The sequence below is a fragment of the Pieris brassicae genome, chromosome 2 (assembly GCF_905147105.1).
Source record: "Pieris brassicae chromosome 2, ilPieBrab1.1, whole genome shotgun sequence".
Taxonomy (NCBI): Eukaryota; Metazoa; Arthropoda; class Insecta; order Lepidoptera; family Pieridae; genus Pieris; species Pieris brassicae.
The window spans coordinates 1,237,188-1,252,844 of record NC_059666.1 but is presented as its reverse complement, the minus strand read 5'-3'; the positions used below and the strand labels follow the sequence as shown (position 1 = coordinate 1,252,844).

The following is a 15,657-nucleotide window of genomic DNA, read 5'->3' as shown; positions in this document are numbered from 1 at the left end:
GCAATATGGGTGGAAAACGCCATGGAGCCACTGCCAAAAGGGTCGCAAGTTGCTCGTATATAAATGTTTTTTTTTTTTTAAATTTTGTACACTTAATTGAGAGACGAGAGACACAACAACTTTCGCGCTTTGTCTGTTTGTAGACCAATGGAAAATTTTAATTGTCTTTGACAGATCAATAACTAACCGTACCAAAAATTCGTCTAGAGAATCATTTTGTAGATCGGTACTCTATAAAATACTGGCAGACTTTACGTAAACAATGAACGCAGAGCTAAGCGATAATTTGTATTTTTATTACGTTATTTTTAACATGCTGTGACATTATTATGTTGACATCCGCCGGGTGACGTTTTTTTAATTATCGCCGGCCATTCTTAGTGGTTACATATTTACAAACTTTTTGGCAGGTAAACGTGAATTTTACAGTTGGCTTAAGTTATTTTTGATGTTCATATAATAAATATTCAGTTAAATTAACTAAATGTTTCATGAAACATATGTTTTTATTAAAATAGGTTTATTAATCATTATTATACACTACTAACTTTGTGCAGTGAGACATTTATATGTAGGTAATAAATATTAAATAGGCCTCAAAATGTAGTGTTAGAGTGTATCATTCGACTGACTGTTTTAATGTTTTCTCATTTTGGACTTCCTTGGGTGATGACTGATGTACTATAACTGTAATCTTATCATAACTTTTGTAAAGTTGATAGTTATAAAACACGAAAAAGTTTTTATTCCACGGAATTTATTTTGTACACTCGTAACAGTCGTATACTTGTTTAATTTTCTAGAAATAAGATCGCAACAACCGTAAAGTTTTAGTTTAGATTGTATTTGTACCACATAATCATACAAATTACTACGATAGCTTAAAAACAAATATCTGTGTTCCACCAAGGTCATAATATTTTCTAGAAAAGAGTTCTAGACATTCGTCATAATGTGCTGGCACTTTGCGGTTACTGCGGCGTCCGTAAATCTTTTAACTCATTTTTTATTAATATAGATTTTTCTGTTACAAGCGTTATATGTTGATTAGATTTTGAGATACCGACCCTCTCTTGATGACCACGATTTCTGAAAAGCTCATAAGATTTTGTGTTATTATAAGTTATCTTTATTATATTACTAAATACAATAAACTTTTCAGCCTTTATGATATGCTATTACTATAATGACCGTATAGTGCGCTCTTACATGGTTTAGTGATCTCGTTGGTTAATTATTAATTTATACTTAGAATGTTAATTATATTATTATTAGGTTTCTAAGTACCGTAAAGCAAGTTTATAGTAACACCAAACCCCATTTCAAAGTATGTTTGTTTCTCGTGATACAAAGTAAAACAAAAAAATATATATTTTAAAGCGAATTGAAAAATACAAAGCTATTTCGCACACATATATTTGTGTCTGAGCATACACCCATCTCTGGCATTTGCGGTGTTTGTCGTACAAATTATATTTGCATTTTCGAGGCGACCTTGGGAATGTAGACTGCGAAGATACACAGTTTTCTTTTGTTCGTTTTTAGGAATTTTATTTTTGTGAATTTTGTTTAATTCGCTTTACGATTTCACAAATAAAACATAGTACTAACTGCGCTGGCGTGGGCAGTGTTGGACTAGTGGCTTGAACTTGCGACTTTCTTCCCTGAGGTTGTAAGTTCGATCCCGGCTGTGCACCAATGGATTTTATTTCTATGTGCTCATCTAACACTCGCTCGAACTGTGAAGGAAAACATCGTGAGGAAACCGGCTTGCCTTAGACCCAAAAAGTCGACGGCGTGCGTCAGGCACAGAAGGCTAGAAGGCTTGCCTATTAGATTAATAAATGCTCATGATACAGAAATCTGAGGCCAAGACCTAAAAAGGTTGTAGCGCCATTGATTTATTTTTTTAACTGCGCTGACGCAGCGACACAAATTGAACCTTGGTTTTCGGAAGCACACAACACCGCATCGGTCCTTTACCACTTTCCAGACGATCTTGACCCTGCCGACTGCCGGTTTTCCGAGATGCGATTTTTTATCACTGTTATCTTTTTCCATTCAAGATGAGTAATCGGTGAAGTAATTAGGCTTCACCAATTATGTTGGGTATGCCTATCACGTCCTCGATATGTTTCTCGTTTTTCTTGACTCGTCATTCGACCGTACAATATTAATAATATAGTATTAAGTATCGAGACTTCACCCTAATCATAATATGGTTGTTATTATGGCATAATGGCCAGAGAATAGATTAAAGAGCGTAGAATTGCAATTCTATTTATTGCTCGTCGTCTGTAAAATGTAAAGCGATTGCACACTTATTTTTAAGCGATATATGACATGTGTTAAAAAAGTCGTGTAGACAGTTGCGCCATTCTCACTAATAAAACAATCTTTATGTATATAATTCTACTAGTATCTATGTCATTCTTCTTAAACGGCTGGACCGATTTGAATGGGTTTTTTGGGTGCCCTGGATGATTTAGATTCAAAAATAATAAATAAAAATTGTTTATTTTAAAAATTAAAAACGATTGCGGTAAAGTATCTTACATAATGTCAAGAACCGTTAAATAAATCACTATATATAAAGCCTGATCCGATACCCGATAGCCTATTTAATAAATATTTAATTTTGATTGTTATTTGCATATAGTTATTGATCGTATAGCTTAGCATACAATGGAAGCAGGTGACATGGTCACGAGATCAATGTACTTTTGGCAAACGTTCGCAATAGCGTCTTAATACCCGCTTACTTATGAGTAAATTGTAACCGTTACTTAAATAATTAGTTATTAATGAGATTCCGATGCGGGAGTCTTCCGTATTTGGAATTGATATTTATATTACTCACTGTCTTATGATAGATATCCCCTTTTATATGACTGAGCTGGAAATACATCCGCTTTCCCCGGAGTGAGATATGTGGATTTTACACTCTCTGGATTAGAAGATTCATGTAGAGTATTTTCAAGCCAAGTCCTGTCTGCGTCTAATTTATTGGTTATTTTTAAAGGTAACCTGTGCCGACAAACCCTTATGGCCGGATTACGAATTTCGTTCTCGTTCTGGTGAAATATGTTTTTGTATATAATTTGGTTTCACCTGGAATTTGACTGTGACTGTGCGAATGGAACCCAGTTCCCCACTAAGATATTGTTATATGTAATTTGTTACCCATTAAGTCATGAATGCGAAATATGTTAATTAATCTATGTGTGAAACGAAGAAGAAACAATAATAGTATAACAAATGTCACGGGTAAATTAAATTTAGCCTTGGATTTTGTCTTAATTGGCAAATTATGCACATATATGCATTTAAATGATTCTTTTGATATGCTGTATTTCCGGGTGGATACGGGGTGGTAATAAGCACGATTTATACAAAATTCTAATCGATTTATGATTTAGATCAGGCATCCAATAAGTCACAAAGCGCACTGCCGTATGTACAACTTCCAAGTTATAATAATATATATATGATATTAATAAACGCAATTATTTATAAATATATCTTCATCCCGGTTCCGACAAAACAGTATATACAATTTGACAGAAACTAATAATAAGAAAAGCAGGGTTTTAGTGTTTTCTCCAGAACAGATTCTTAAACGTCCGGCCATACGCTCGCAACCCCTTTACTATTGAGTGTCCATGCACGGCGGGACCTCCGTATATATACATATGTGGAATTTCTACTAGTTTAATAAATTAATTTATTTTAGATTTTTTCTTAATTAGGGTGGGAAAAGTTCTAAAATTTATTTTTTGTTAAATGTATATCAATAAGATATGGAATGCTGATTATTGTTGTTTAGATTATAATAATTCTCGATATTGTATGTAATTCAGTAGTCGCAAGCTTTTATGTGGTTATGTTTTTGGCAATAAATAAAATTCTTATTAAAGGCTTATTTATATAAGGTTCGTGTAATACGGGAAAATTTTACAATGTCTACCAGTATTTTCCACGCATGACGTCCATTTCATTCACAAATTTATTACGATTACTCACTTGGGGAAACTAGACGTAATCATAAATAAAGTTGCGTAATTGATTCAGTCATGGACAATTGTTCACGTTTGATCGTTCGATGTCCTTCCCAAGGCACAAGACGTGCTAAATGATAAATTCGTCTGCCGCATACTGAGTTTTCCGATTGATTAATGCCTGGAAGAGATCGCTAGAACGTTAAAAACAAAATATTATTGTATTGCGTCCTTCTGCAATGCAAGGTGCGTGTTTATAATTTCATTATATTACCTACATTTGTGACTTATATCTACGAATTTATGGATATTACAAATAAACTAATTACTATAATTTCATTTTCCCTAAGATGACGGTTTGCACTGACGGAATAAAGACGGCTTTTGACGCATTAGTTATTATTACAATGCTACATACTTCAATTGGCCGATTACAGGGTCGATGTCGGGGACATTAGTATTGCCAGTAAATAAAAATTATCCATTATAAGGGGAATAATTTGAAGGTATTCCGGCTAACTAAATAAAAAAATACATACTAGTATCAAGAAAATATAGTTCTAAGCTTAAATAAATGTGACACAAACTTAGGAACAACTTATATGATAGATTTTGTTACCTGAACGTTAAGGATTAAAAGAAGAAAAAATTTTTGTTGTGTATTTAGATTAGATTAGATGTTGTCAGTGTCAGTCTGACATTTCAAAATGGCGACGGTAGTACCAATTTCAGCGCGCCGGCCAAGAAAAGTATTTGGCACTGTACCTATATGCTACTCTTGTCATTTTATTTATCGTTAACTAGTCTGTGCTAGCTTTGGAATTTTATATTTTCGAAATAAATGTGGTTAATTTAGCAATTATATGCAAACTGTAAGTAGGTATAATGTTGAAAGAATTTTGAAATATTTTTAGTAGTAAAGGGCCGGCAACGCGTAAGCCCTCTGGCAATGTGAGTGTCTATGGGCGACAGTAACATTTAAGGTGAGGCGAGCCTCCTGTCCGTTATAAAAAAAAAATAGTTTTGATAGATATTTTCTTCAGATCCGTATGTCGAACAATCGTATCAGAATTGCAAAACGGCAACTTGACCTAGGTGAATGTCGGAGTTATTTATAAACTACTGTTTGTTCTATGTAGCCGTGTTAACACTGTTTTCTTTGTTGTCTACAAATGTTATTTTTAATGAATTAACGGAATATTTCTAATGAAGAATGTTAATTAATTGTATTGTGTGTGTTTTTTTGTAAATATGTAAATTGTTGTGGCCCTAGCTTTTTAGGTCTAGGCATGAGAGTCCTGTATCTCTTTCATAATCATCATCAATCCAATAGGAAAGTAGGTAGGGTTGTCAAGGCAAGCCAGTTTCCTCACAATGTTTTCTTTCACCGTTCGAGCGAGTGTTAAATGCGCGTATAGAAAGAAAGTCCATGGGTGCAAACCTGGACTGAGAGAGTTGGTTTAGAGAAGCCACTAGATCGACACTGCTCAGTGTAATATATTATTCGGTAAATTACTTGGATGCTATGGAATCGTTACAATAGAAATCATATGGATTGAGAAAACACTTTAAACGGATTGAAGCTATGAATTATTATTAAAAACTTTTAATTATTTACATAATTTTAATTTTTTTTCCGACGTTTCGCATGCTTGTCACCGTGACCACGCACGCTTTGTGTTTTCGAAAAAGTGTTTTCTTAATGTGTAAAAGCTATGTTAACAAAAGACAATATCATATGGATTGGTTTCTGTTTAAATTGCTGACGCGTCTGCTCTTGTTATCTATATATGCAATTATACTGTACGTATGTATGTTTTTTTTTTAATTTATAACCCTCTACTCCCCTGCCATATTGTCCAGGGACTTTTTATACCACATTTTTTTTTCCAAAAATAAAAACAATATACATTTAATTAATTCAACTAGTTCGCGAATGGCAGGCGTCGCGAAATACGCCCCGGCTGCATCGGTAATATTTTTATTTACAATATTCATGGGCGAGCCGGGGCGCAATTCCTCGCGAGACTTTTTAAATATTTAATATTTTTTTCGCAGAACCGTACCACGCACGGTCTGTGCTTTATTAACATGTCCTGTAGGCCGCCACGGCCTACAGTCATCTGCATTTGTTGCTCCAGGTCGTGCCTGGACGATGCGAATATAGGGCAGTGTAAAAGCACATGTTCTACTGTTTGCTCTTCATCACTGCAGGCACATGTTGGGCTTGTCCTAATTTTAAACCTATGCAAGTAATATGCAAAGGCTCCGTGCCCTGTAAGAATTTGCGCCATCTGGGGAGTGAAACGCATCTCTTTTATTAACTTGTACGCTGTTCTTACATTGCCGATAAATAACGTATGTATGTTACTGAGCTCCTCTTAAACGGACCAATTTGAATGATTTTTTTTGTATGCGTTTGGGTGCCGCCCTGGATGGGTTTTGATTCACAAATCAGCCCGGCAGATAGCGGTAAGCAAACGGTACTTTTATTTTTAAAGAACTTTATTTCTCAATACGAAAAATGTATTTTATTTACATGAAAAACTTATTATATACGAACGAGATACACGTCTCCATTAGCCGTCCTAAATTAATCCACTAGCCTCATTCTGATATGTTTATTTGATATTGCGAATGTTAGACGGTAATTGATTAAATAATTGCACACCCTCATACTTAATAGACTTATTCAAATAATTTGTACGCGGCTTTTATGTTTTATTTAATATCCGGATAGCTGAAATATTATGCACGACGTCTGTCGGGTCAGCTAGTAGCTTATAAATTCTTGATATGTAAACCTATATACAGGTTTGCATCAATGTTTTGTTGGGCTTAGTAAATAACGTGAATATTTTTGTGTCTTAATACGCAATGTACATAGACTCAGTGAATACGTTTTAAATTTTTTAGACGTCCCGGTGGATAGTAAATACTAGTTGATATAAGCGCACTTTTGTAAAATACTTTATTATTTTTTATTTTATTTTAAAAGGCACGACATACAACAACATGATACATACATGTGTTGCCATAACAAGTGTGCATAACATTTAAAGGGAAACATTACAATGACAAAGAGAAAATAACTCAAACATTACAATAAGAGACAAACCAGACCAAAAGATACAAATATTACAACTGTGCACTTTTAATATATTTCTACTATGCAATTGTCACTATTGGTCACGGATTAACAATGGCTGCAGCATCTTCTGACAGACACGTCTGAAGACATGGAGGCTGTCATTAAATGGATCTGCTTTGCATGTATGTTTAGAGGAGCATTACAATTTACATTTTATTTACGTATGTCTAATGTATATTTCGTTTTAACTGTGTCTTTGAATGATCATTAATAAATGTTAAATCAATTGTAGGTTATAATTGTTATAGGTAGATTGATTCCTTGCTTGATACATGTTTGTAAATTCAAATAAATATTGAGCCCAGGAAGCCACTGTTTGACCTTACGCGAACTTCATTGTTTTAACAGTCGTAGTGTGGAAAGTGGCTAATTGTACATTTAAAACGTGTCACGTGTAAGGCGAGAAGCTATATAATTTTTTTTATGAAACAGGGGGCAAAAGTACTTGAGGCTGATCTCGTGTTAAGTGATATGATAGTGTGTCTTCCCAGCCATGGAACTCAATCAATGCCAGGTGGCTTACTCGAATATTAAGTATAAGATTTTCTGTATTTTCTTAAATGTAAACACTGGATGAGTGATGCATTTAGATGGTCTTAAGAATCAAAAATTAAAGGCCGGCAACGCACTTGCGAGCTTTGTGGCAATGTGAGTGTATATCGGTGGTGTCACTTAACATGAGACTGCTGCCCCATTAATATGAAGAAATCGTAAAGCTATAATATGTTTTGTCCTTTCCACTCGTCACTTGGAAGTTAAATTACGTGACCTCAGCCCCTATGAGGTCATGAAGAACATTATTTATATGAAACAATGAATCAAATCCTTTAATCTTGTATGTTTTTTTAATTGGATTATATGTTATTAATTTATAATGTATATTGATGTTAATCTAAGACGATTTATATCACGGGAAAGTCCTAAAAATTATTTATCGAAGTAATAATAATGTTAATTAAATAAAAAATTAACTAATTATATTTTGAACTTGACTTTTAATAGTCGCACGTGAAGGAAAACATAGTGAGGACACTGGCATAGCTTAGATCTAAAAATAAAAGGCGTGAAGTCTAAGTTTTAACAGCTTCGTAACGTTGTTTGCTGTCTTAATTTGCATAAAATATTTATTAAACTTTTTTACTGCTGGATCTCGAATGGTCGTGATTGCATTCCCTAGTTATGACTATAAGGCTTATAACATATAAAACTGTGGAGTATATATTCCCAATCCCACTGACATCGCAGTGTTATATATCTCTTTCCGATTTTTTTTTAAATATATATTTTTAATAAACAGTTATTCAATTCATATAGTAACTTTTCCACGGAGAGTTACTAGACGAGGAAACTCTTTTGATGCAGAATGCTGCAGTGTTTGTATATAAGTGCCCAGGACTGTGCTTCTGGAAGGATCTAGGCTGGATAAGTTAGCCAGAACTTTACGCTCAACGGACCTAGTGAGAGTCTAAGTGCGGAAATTGAGTCCAATAACCTATAAGCTTTATAGTTAATATATTAACGATAGATTGATTAATAGAAATAAATTGGTAAAAAAATTACTACACGTTCATGTTGAGTTCTCGTATTATTAACGGGCGAGACTCGTCAGTTTAATGATTGGTAAAAATTAAAAATATTTTCGTTCCTCAATTACCACCGAACTATATAAAAAAAGGCTGTCTCTTTTCTTCATAGCGTGAATACAAAATGTCGGAAAGAGATATATAACGCTGCGATGTCAGTGGGATTGTGAATATATACTCCAGAGTTTTAGGTTCTATGCCTCAATATGAAAAATATTCGAGATCCCGCTTACCGAAATTTTCGGGATCTCGTCTAGTTTAAAAAAAAAACATTCACATGAATACGATGAAAACTGCTTGTTTATGATAGTGATGCTAAATAATTAAACAGGTTTACTAACATAATCAAAACAAAAGTAGGAATGGATGAAGGTATCGAGAGTGCTAGTGCAGTGTTGGCCTAGTGGCTTCAGCTGTGCGCATTTAACATTCGCTCGAGCGGTGAAGGAAAACATCGTGAGGAAACCGGCTTGCCTTAGACCCACCGACGGCGTGCATCAGGCACAGAAGGATCTCCTGCTTGCCTATTCGATTAAAAAAAAAAGATTATGAAACAGATACAGATATCTAAGGCCCAGACCTAAAAAGGGTTATAGCGCCATTGATTTATTCATTTTTATCAAGACCTTTCTGCTAACCAGCTTCAAATGTCCGTTGCGATGTATCCAGCTGCTGAGAACGCCCTCTTGGACCCAACACTGGCTAACTAGTGACTACTGACTATGCAATGACATGTGTAACAGTTGTTATTGACGCTCGGAGAGTTTCTTCTAATTCCTTTTGAAGTGATGTATATCCTCTGCAATCATAGAAAGTGGCCAGTCGTTTCTCATACTCTCGTATTAATCTCTACTTGGTTTTTTTCTTTATAATCGTTTATACAATCGAAGATGTTTTCACATCCTACATTGTCGAACAAACGTTGCCAGAAACTCTTCAATTAATAGGTTATGTCGCTACCATAATGATATTGCACAGAGTTTTGACATATGTCATGGTTCTCTGGCCTCAGCTAAGAGTAGAAGAATAATTTCATTCCTTAGTTGAAATAGTTTAATTCTTTTTATGGTTGTTTGTATTAACACTGATGATTGTATCTACTTGATTTCGCTGGTCGTGTCCACATGTTATGGAGACTGCACCGGTTTTTATATTTTTGTATGTATGTCAATTTATATCATGTATTTGTCCTAATTTGGTGGTCCAAATAAAAAAAAATCGCGACTCTTAACCTTACATGATCTTCGATATCTGCAAAAAAAAATAATTTATTAATAAATTAAATACAAACAAATTCGTTTGAAAATCTGATACTGTAAACTAGGCATTAAAATTTCAAAAATATCAGTCATGTTGCCGTTTTAAGTCTATTTCCAAATGAATATAAAATATTTTAAAGAGTTTAGAAGGTATTATATTACAAAAGTTTTGCAATCGGAATTGATATTATTTTATTTACGAAGCCTTGCAGTTATCGCTGGCAGTGAATCGTGTCGGGCATTGTTTCGCAATCAGTTGTGAAACGCTCTTAGATGCACCGTCTCGCTCCAACGAGTGGGCGGAAGTGTACCTACTATGTATTTTTGTTATCCTATATATTGTTAATGTACAGTGATTGCCTAGTGGCTTGAGCGTGGGACTCTCATCCCCGAGTTAGTAGGTTCAATTGCCGGCTGTGTTCCAGTAGACTTTCTATGTGCAAATTTAACAAACATCGTATGGAAACAGTCAGTACTTACCTATTAGATAGACAAATGATTATGAAACAGATACATAAATCTGAGGCCCAGACCTAAATAGTAGCGCCACTGATTTATTATTATATTTTTATAGATTGTTAATAATTTATTACTTCCTTTATAAAAACAGATGTTTACAACACATAAAATAATTGAAATTGATTCATGAATATAACTATAATGTACTGTGTTTGGTTGGAACCCCTTCCAGCTTCCAGCTGAATGGCAAACAGCCTATGCTGTTGATCCCACAGTTATAAGAGCGTTTTTTTTCCGTGTAATTTTTTTTTTGTTCCTGTTTAGTTTTGTCTCAACAGCTCTTCTCACATTAGTTGCCTGCGTGAGATCGCTCGAAAGCGATAAGGCCGCCAGTTGTGTTTATTTTCGTATTCTTGCAACGAAGTTAATAAATAAATAAAATCAACGCTGAGCCATATAACACGTGGTTAACATGCCTTGTGCAACTTTAGCCCAAGTTATATAGTTATAGTTAAAATTAAAGTCTGTGCTAAGACATACCCTTTATAATGATACTAGCGCTAGTGTGACTTCCTGTATGTCATAATCTATTATGTTATCGACATCAGTCAAACTTGTGTAATTGAAATCATTTTACAATTACTTAATTCAAAGATAACTGTATAATTTAAAAGATGACAAAATTTTTAAGTTTAGTTTACTACAAATACTTGCTTTAATGGATCTGAATGCATTGTTTACATGTGTCGACTGTCAATACAATTTAACATAAATATTTTTTTCACGATCTACTGCCATTAAAATGAAAATAATGTATATTATTATATTTTTTCGTGTTAGGCGTCCCGGCAACATATAATATTATTTACAATATTCATGGGCGAGCTTGACCCGTTCTTTTATTTTTGTTTGCCTTCAAATATTTATTTATTCATTTCCTATGTTTACAGTAACTTAATACTAATACAATAGAAAACTAAACTAAAAGCAAAATATAAACATAACAAGTAAAAACTTAAAATCTTAACCATTTTATAACTAATTATAAATAATGCAATTCTTGTGAATTCAGCCAGTGTGCACATAATAACATCTGTCTCACAAGCAATAATATTTAGGGTGCGCAAGAGACGCGTAAATGGTGCTTCTCTGAGTAAGTTCTTACGCGCCCGAGGCACTGCCAGCAATTGCGATCGCTTACCACGCCCAGAGTGGTTATTTGGAAGTCTCTCCAACATTTCCGCATTATATATTTTACCTCTAAGGACCTTAAAATATGTGATAGTAAGGTATATCTCTAACTTGTTGTATCCCACCATACCCAAGACAAACAAAGTTGGATACATTACTGGGTACACTCCATACAACCTCATGTAAATGTGTCTAATAAATTTATTTTGAGTACGCTCCAGCATTAGAATATTACTTTTCTTGTGGGGCCCAAATCATAGAGTTACCTAATATGTGAAAACTATTGAAATTTTGCCATTTACTGTCAAAGTTAGTATTTTCCACTATGTTTTATGTAAATTAACATAGTATTCAAAACATTGAGTTATGTTAATAATATTGTAAACCTACAGCCTAACGAGGGCGATGTTGTGTTTTTGGTTCTCATTATAATATATGTCAAGTAAGGCATGGTGTCTTACCAAAAACTTGTTGATTAAAAGGAGTTGCGGAGTTACTTGTCAGTGCCTCTCGATATACGTCCTTGATTAAAGAAGTGGTCGTCGATTGAAATGAAAATCTGCCTTTTTATTGACTTTTATAAGTGTACATACCAATATTAAATAATGTTTGATTTTATTGAGTTGTAAACTGGGGCTTCATCATTGCTATTTGGTAATGCAGAGCAAAAGCTTAGCTTACATCTCAAACGACAGTCAAAGTTTATTTATTTAATAAAAGTTCGTTACAAATAACATACATGATAAGGGATGCAATAGGCAGCCTTAGGCATGTATGCCTTAACAGCTAACAAGCGATCTCGTCCAGGCAAACCTACTGCAATAAAAACTAAAAAAAAAAATACTAGTGTGCAAATGTATATCCAAATTAACAAAATTTAAATGACAGGTCATACTAAAAAATTATACAATTGACGAACTTAATATAAATTTTGAAAAAAAAAAACTAGTAGCTAATGAATTACAAAGGTATTGAGCAAGATAGGGTATGGTCAAGAAGTGTCTATGAAAAAGTCTTGTTTGAGAAGGTCCAAGAAGTAAGAAAGAGGTTAGGGAGGTAGCCAATCTTATGGAGTCGTAGAAGCGTATTCCACAATTTTTTTCTCTCTTTATTATACAAAATAATATAATATAATCAAAATATGTTACATTAGAAAACCGCTGTGGTTTGTATTAATGTAACCATAGCAGTCTTGTTTAGGAGCGCGACAATTGCATATAAAAGTAGTTTTTTAATTTACTGTTTATGTTGGTTATAAATAAATAAATAAATAAAATATGTTTATTCATTTTAAGTTCAATTTCATTACAATGTGTAAGATTCGGGAATCCTTTTAAGTAAAAAATATACCTGTGTCAGGGTTTTCAGCTCTTTCATAACAAACTTAGTTATACATTCCTTAAAATATTTAACTTATATATAATTTAGTTACATCTTCTATTAACTTTTTTTTTCTTTTTTTGTTATTGATTTTTAACTGTTATCAACACACTGGAGTGCATAAGTGAGTGTGTGAGTGAGTGAGTCAGTGAGTGAATGAATAAAGTCTGTACTACATACTAGGCCTCAGAAGAAGCTCCAACTCTGCGTAGGGTATGTTCATTAGCCAGTCCTTTAGTCGTATTTTTAGATTGTAGACGGTAAGAGGGTAGATGTTAAGCAACCTATTTAATTTATTATAGATGTAGTCTGCTTGCATATTGCGTCTCGCAAAGTCAGTCCTAACGGTCTGACCGACGACAACATCCCTATTTCTTTTTAAGAACAGCCTACTATCAAATGTTATACGTGTTAGTGTTAGGCTATCAAATATCTGATTGGGTAGACCATTTATTAGCCACGGTAGCAAACACCTCAACGTTCTCTCGCTATAGACGTTGTTTGCTCTCGAGCCAAACTTAAGTTACCGCTCGGGTCGGTACGTCATGCTCAACTCGTTTTTTTATGACATCTCGGAAAAAGTGCTCGACTAGAAGACATTTATAAACTTATTATGTTATGGGCAATATTTTGCAGTGTTTAAAAATGCCTCTTTCTTCTACTTAATTCCTCTTACTTAATGGCGGAGATTATAGATAAATATTTGAATTCATATTAACTTTCGTGTAACTATGATTTCATAATTTTGTCCCTATTCACGTTTGTATAGGTATTATTTTTAACTGCCTGCCATTTATTCGTTGACGGTAGACCTGCAGATTAATCACGAATATTTTTTTCCCAGAAGTAACCCCCACGACGAGAGCGTTCTTAAGCTGTCATCTGATGAGGCACTTCAGTTGGGCCCGCCGCCTAGAAGCTGCTATCCCCTGGTTGTTATTCTGGCACGAGACCAGAGAGACACGGCGGAGCTGAGGCCTGATGATACGGTGAGTCAAGAAAATTAATACAATTTTTTTGTTATAACGCTATGAAGCTATTATGGTTGGTGGTATTAACGATGTAGATGTTATTTGAAGAGCCAAACCACGAATTTTGTAAAGTAGTATTTTTGTTACGAGCTAGGGGATCGGATAGAAAATACCTTACCTACTTTAATTATGCACTCTTCACACAGTACTTTATCACTTGTCTTTATCGCTTCTGTGTTTATTTCTTGATATCGCATTCGAAACTAAATTAACTGGTCGCTTTTCGGCTCGCTTATATATCCCTGGGAATATTCTTAAACCATATTCGAGAACTCTAGGCGTGATTGCTACTGAGGAGCGATTGCACAATTCTGGAACGTCCGTACTCTTTGTCTCTTCCACACATTGCTCCGTCTTTGTCGTACGGCGTTCTAGAGTGCTTGGTCTAGCTTCGAGAAGATTCCGATCTTTCCTCTCTCTCTCACGTACCATTCCGTCCTTGTCCCAACCTAGAGAATTCGGTCCAGAATATTCCATCGACTACACATGTTCTGAAACTGCCTCAAATATGTTTTACGTTCCTTAAAACTAGGGTAATATTATGCAAATTACAATTCTCTAGTATGTGATTGACCCTCTCCTGAATCGGTCAGAAATCATATTTCAGCCTGTTGAAAAATCTAGAAACATTGCAGTCGACGTGTCTTCGTAACAGTATTTATTGTTGTTTCGCTTCGTTACAGTATCCAGGACCTAAAAAACCACAAACTACTAAGCCATGCAGGCGCTTGTAGATGTACGAAAAAATAAACAAATATTCGTCATAATTCGCGTTATTTTAGGCAGTTTCTGCCTCCTAAAGTATTTCCGGACCAATTCGGCTTACGTTCGAGAAAAGGTCGTACCAATTCTTAAAAGGCCGCCAACGCAAGCCCTTTGGCATTGAGCGATATCGATTAGGCATCTATCGGCATCAGGTGAGCCTCCAGCTCGTTTGCACCTTATCCTTTAAAGGACTTAACTTTCTAAGACGCCATTAAACCCTGTTAATATACATAAATAAGTCAAAACAATAAGAGTTTCTTTACCAAAGATTTTTATTTTATTTATTATTATCATTTATATATTATAATTAACAACGTATATAATTCATAAAAATTCGGTTAGTTAGCGATATTTATAGAGTATAACGCTTTGTTTGCCTCTTAAAGAGTACAATTACAAGTTATAATTGTTATTTTTAAAGATGTAAGCGTTTATTGAAATGACCGTTGCGCCATTTTACGTTGTTAGAAACTGACTCAAAGTCGTTTGTCTTTTGGGTTATGTACTGTAATGTACGCAACATTAAAGGTTTCGATGTAATTTTAAATCCATGTATTTTTTCTATGGCCTCCTTAAACTGTTTTCGCATTTTCTAGTTATTATGTCTCGTGAATATAAAATGAATCACTCGAACTATAGTAACAAGCATTTTCTATGGAAATCCACAAACGACGCAAAATCTTAAACGTCGTTGTTTTAGGATATTCCTTTTTTAGCACGAAGTTAAGCTTAAACTAAAAAGGTACAATGGGATGTCGTTTAGATGTTTATTTGAGGATTCTCTATTCAGAAGAACAAAAGACACGCTATGGATTGTCTCTCTGTGTCTTATAATTGATT

General features: G+C 34.3%; 1 protein-coding gene across 2 annotated transcripts in view; it reads left to right on the top strand.

Moving 5' to 3' along the window:
• LOC123720180 (cell growth regulator with RING finger domain protein 1-like) overlaps positions 1–15,657 on the top strand; it is a 34,841-nt gene that overhangs the window by 13,660 nt on the left and 5,524 nt on the right. The window contains exon 4 of one of the 2 annotated variants that reach the window (XM_045676707.1): positions 13,869–14,010. In XM_045676707.1, coding sequence (XP_045532663.1) covers positions 13,869–14,010 — 142 coding nt within the window. Of the gene's footprint in view, positions 1–13,865; positions 14,011–15,657 lie in introns of both variants that reach the window. The other variant, XM_045676706.1, reaches the window with a different exon arrangement.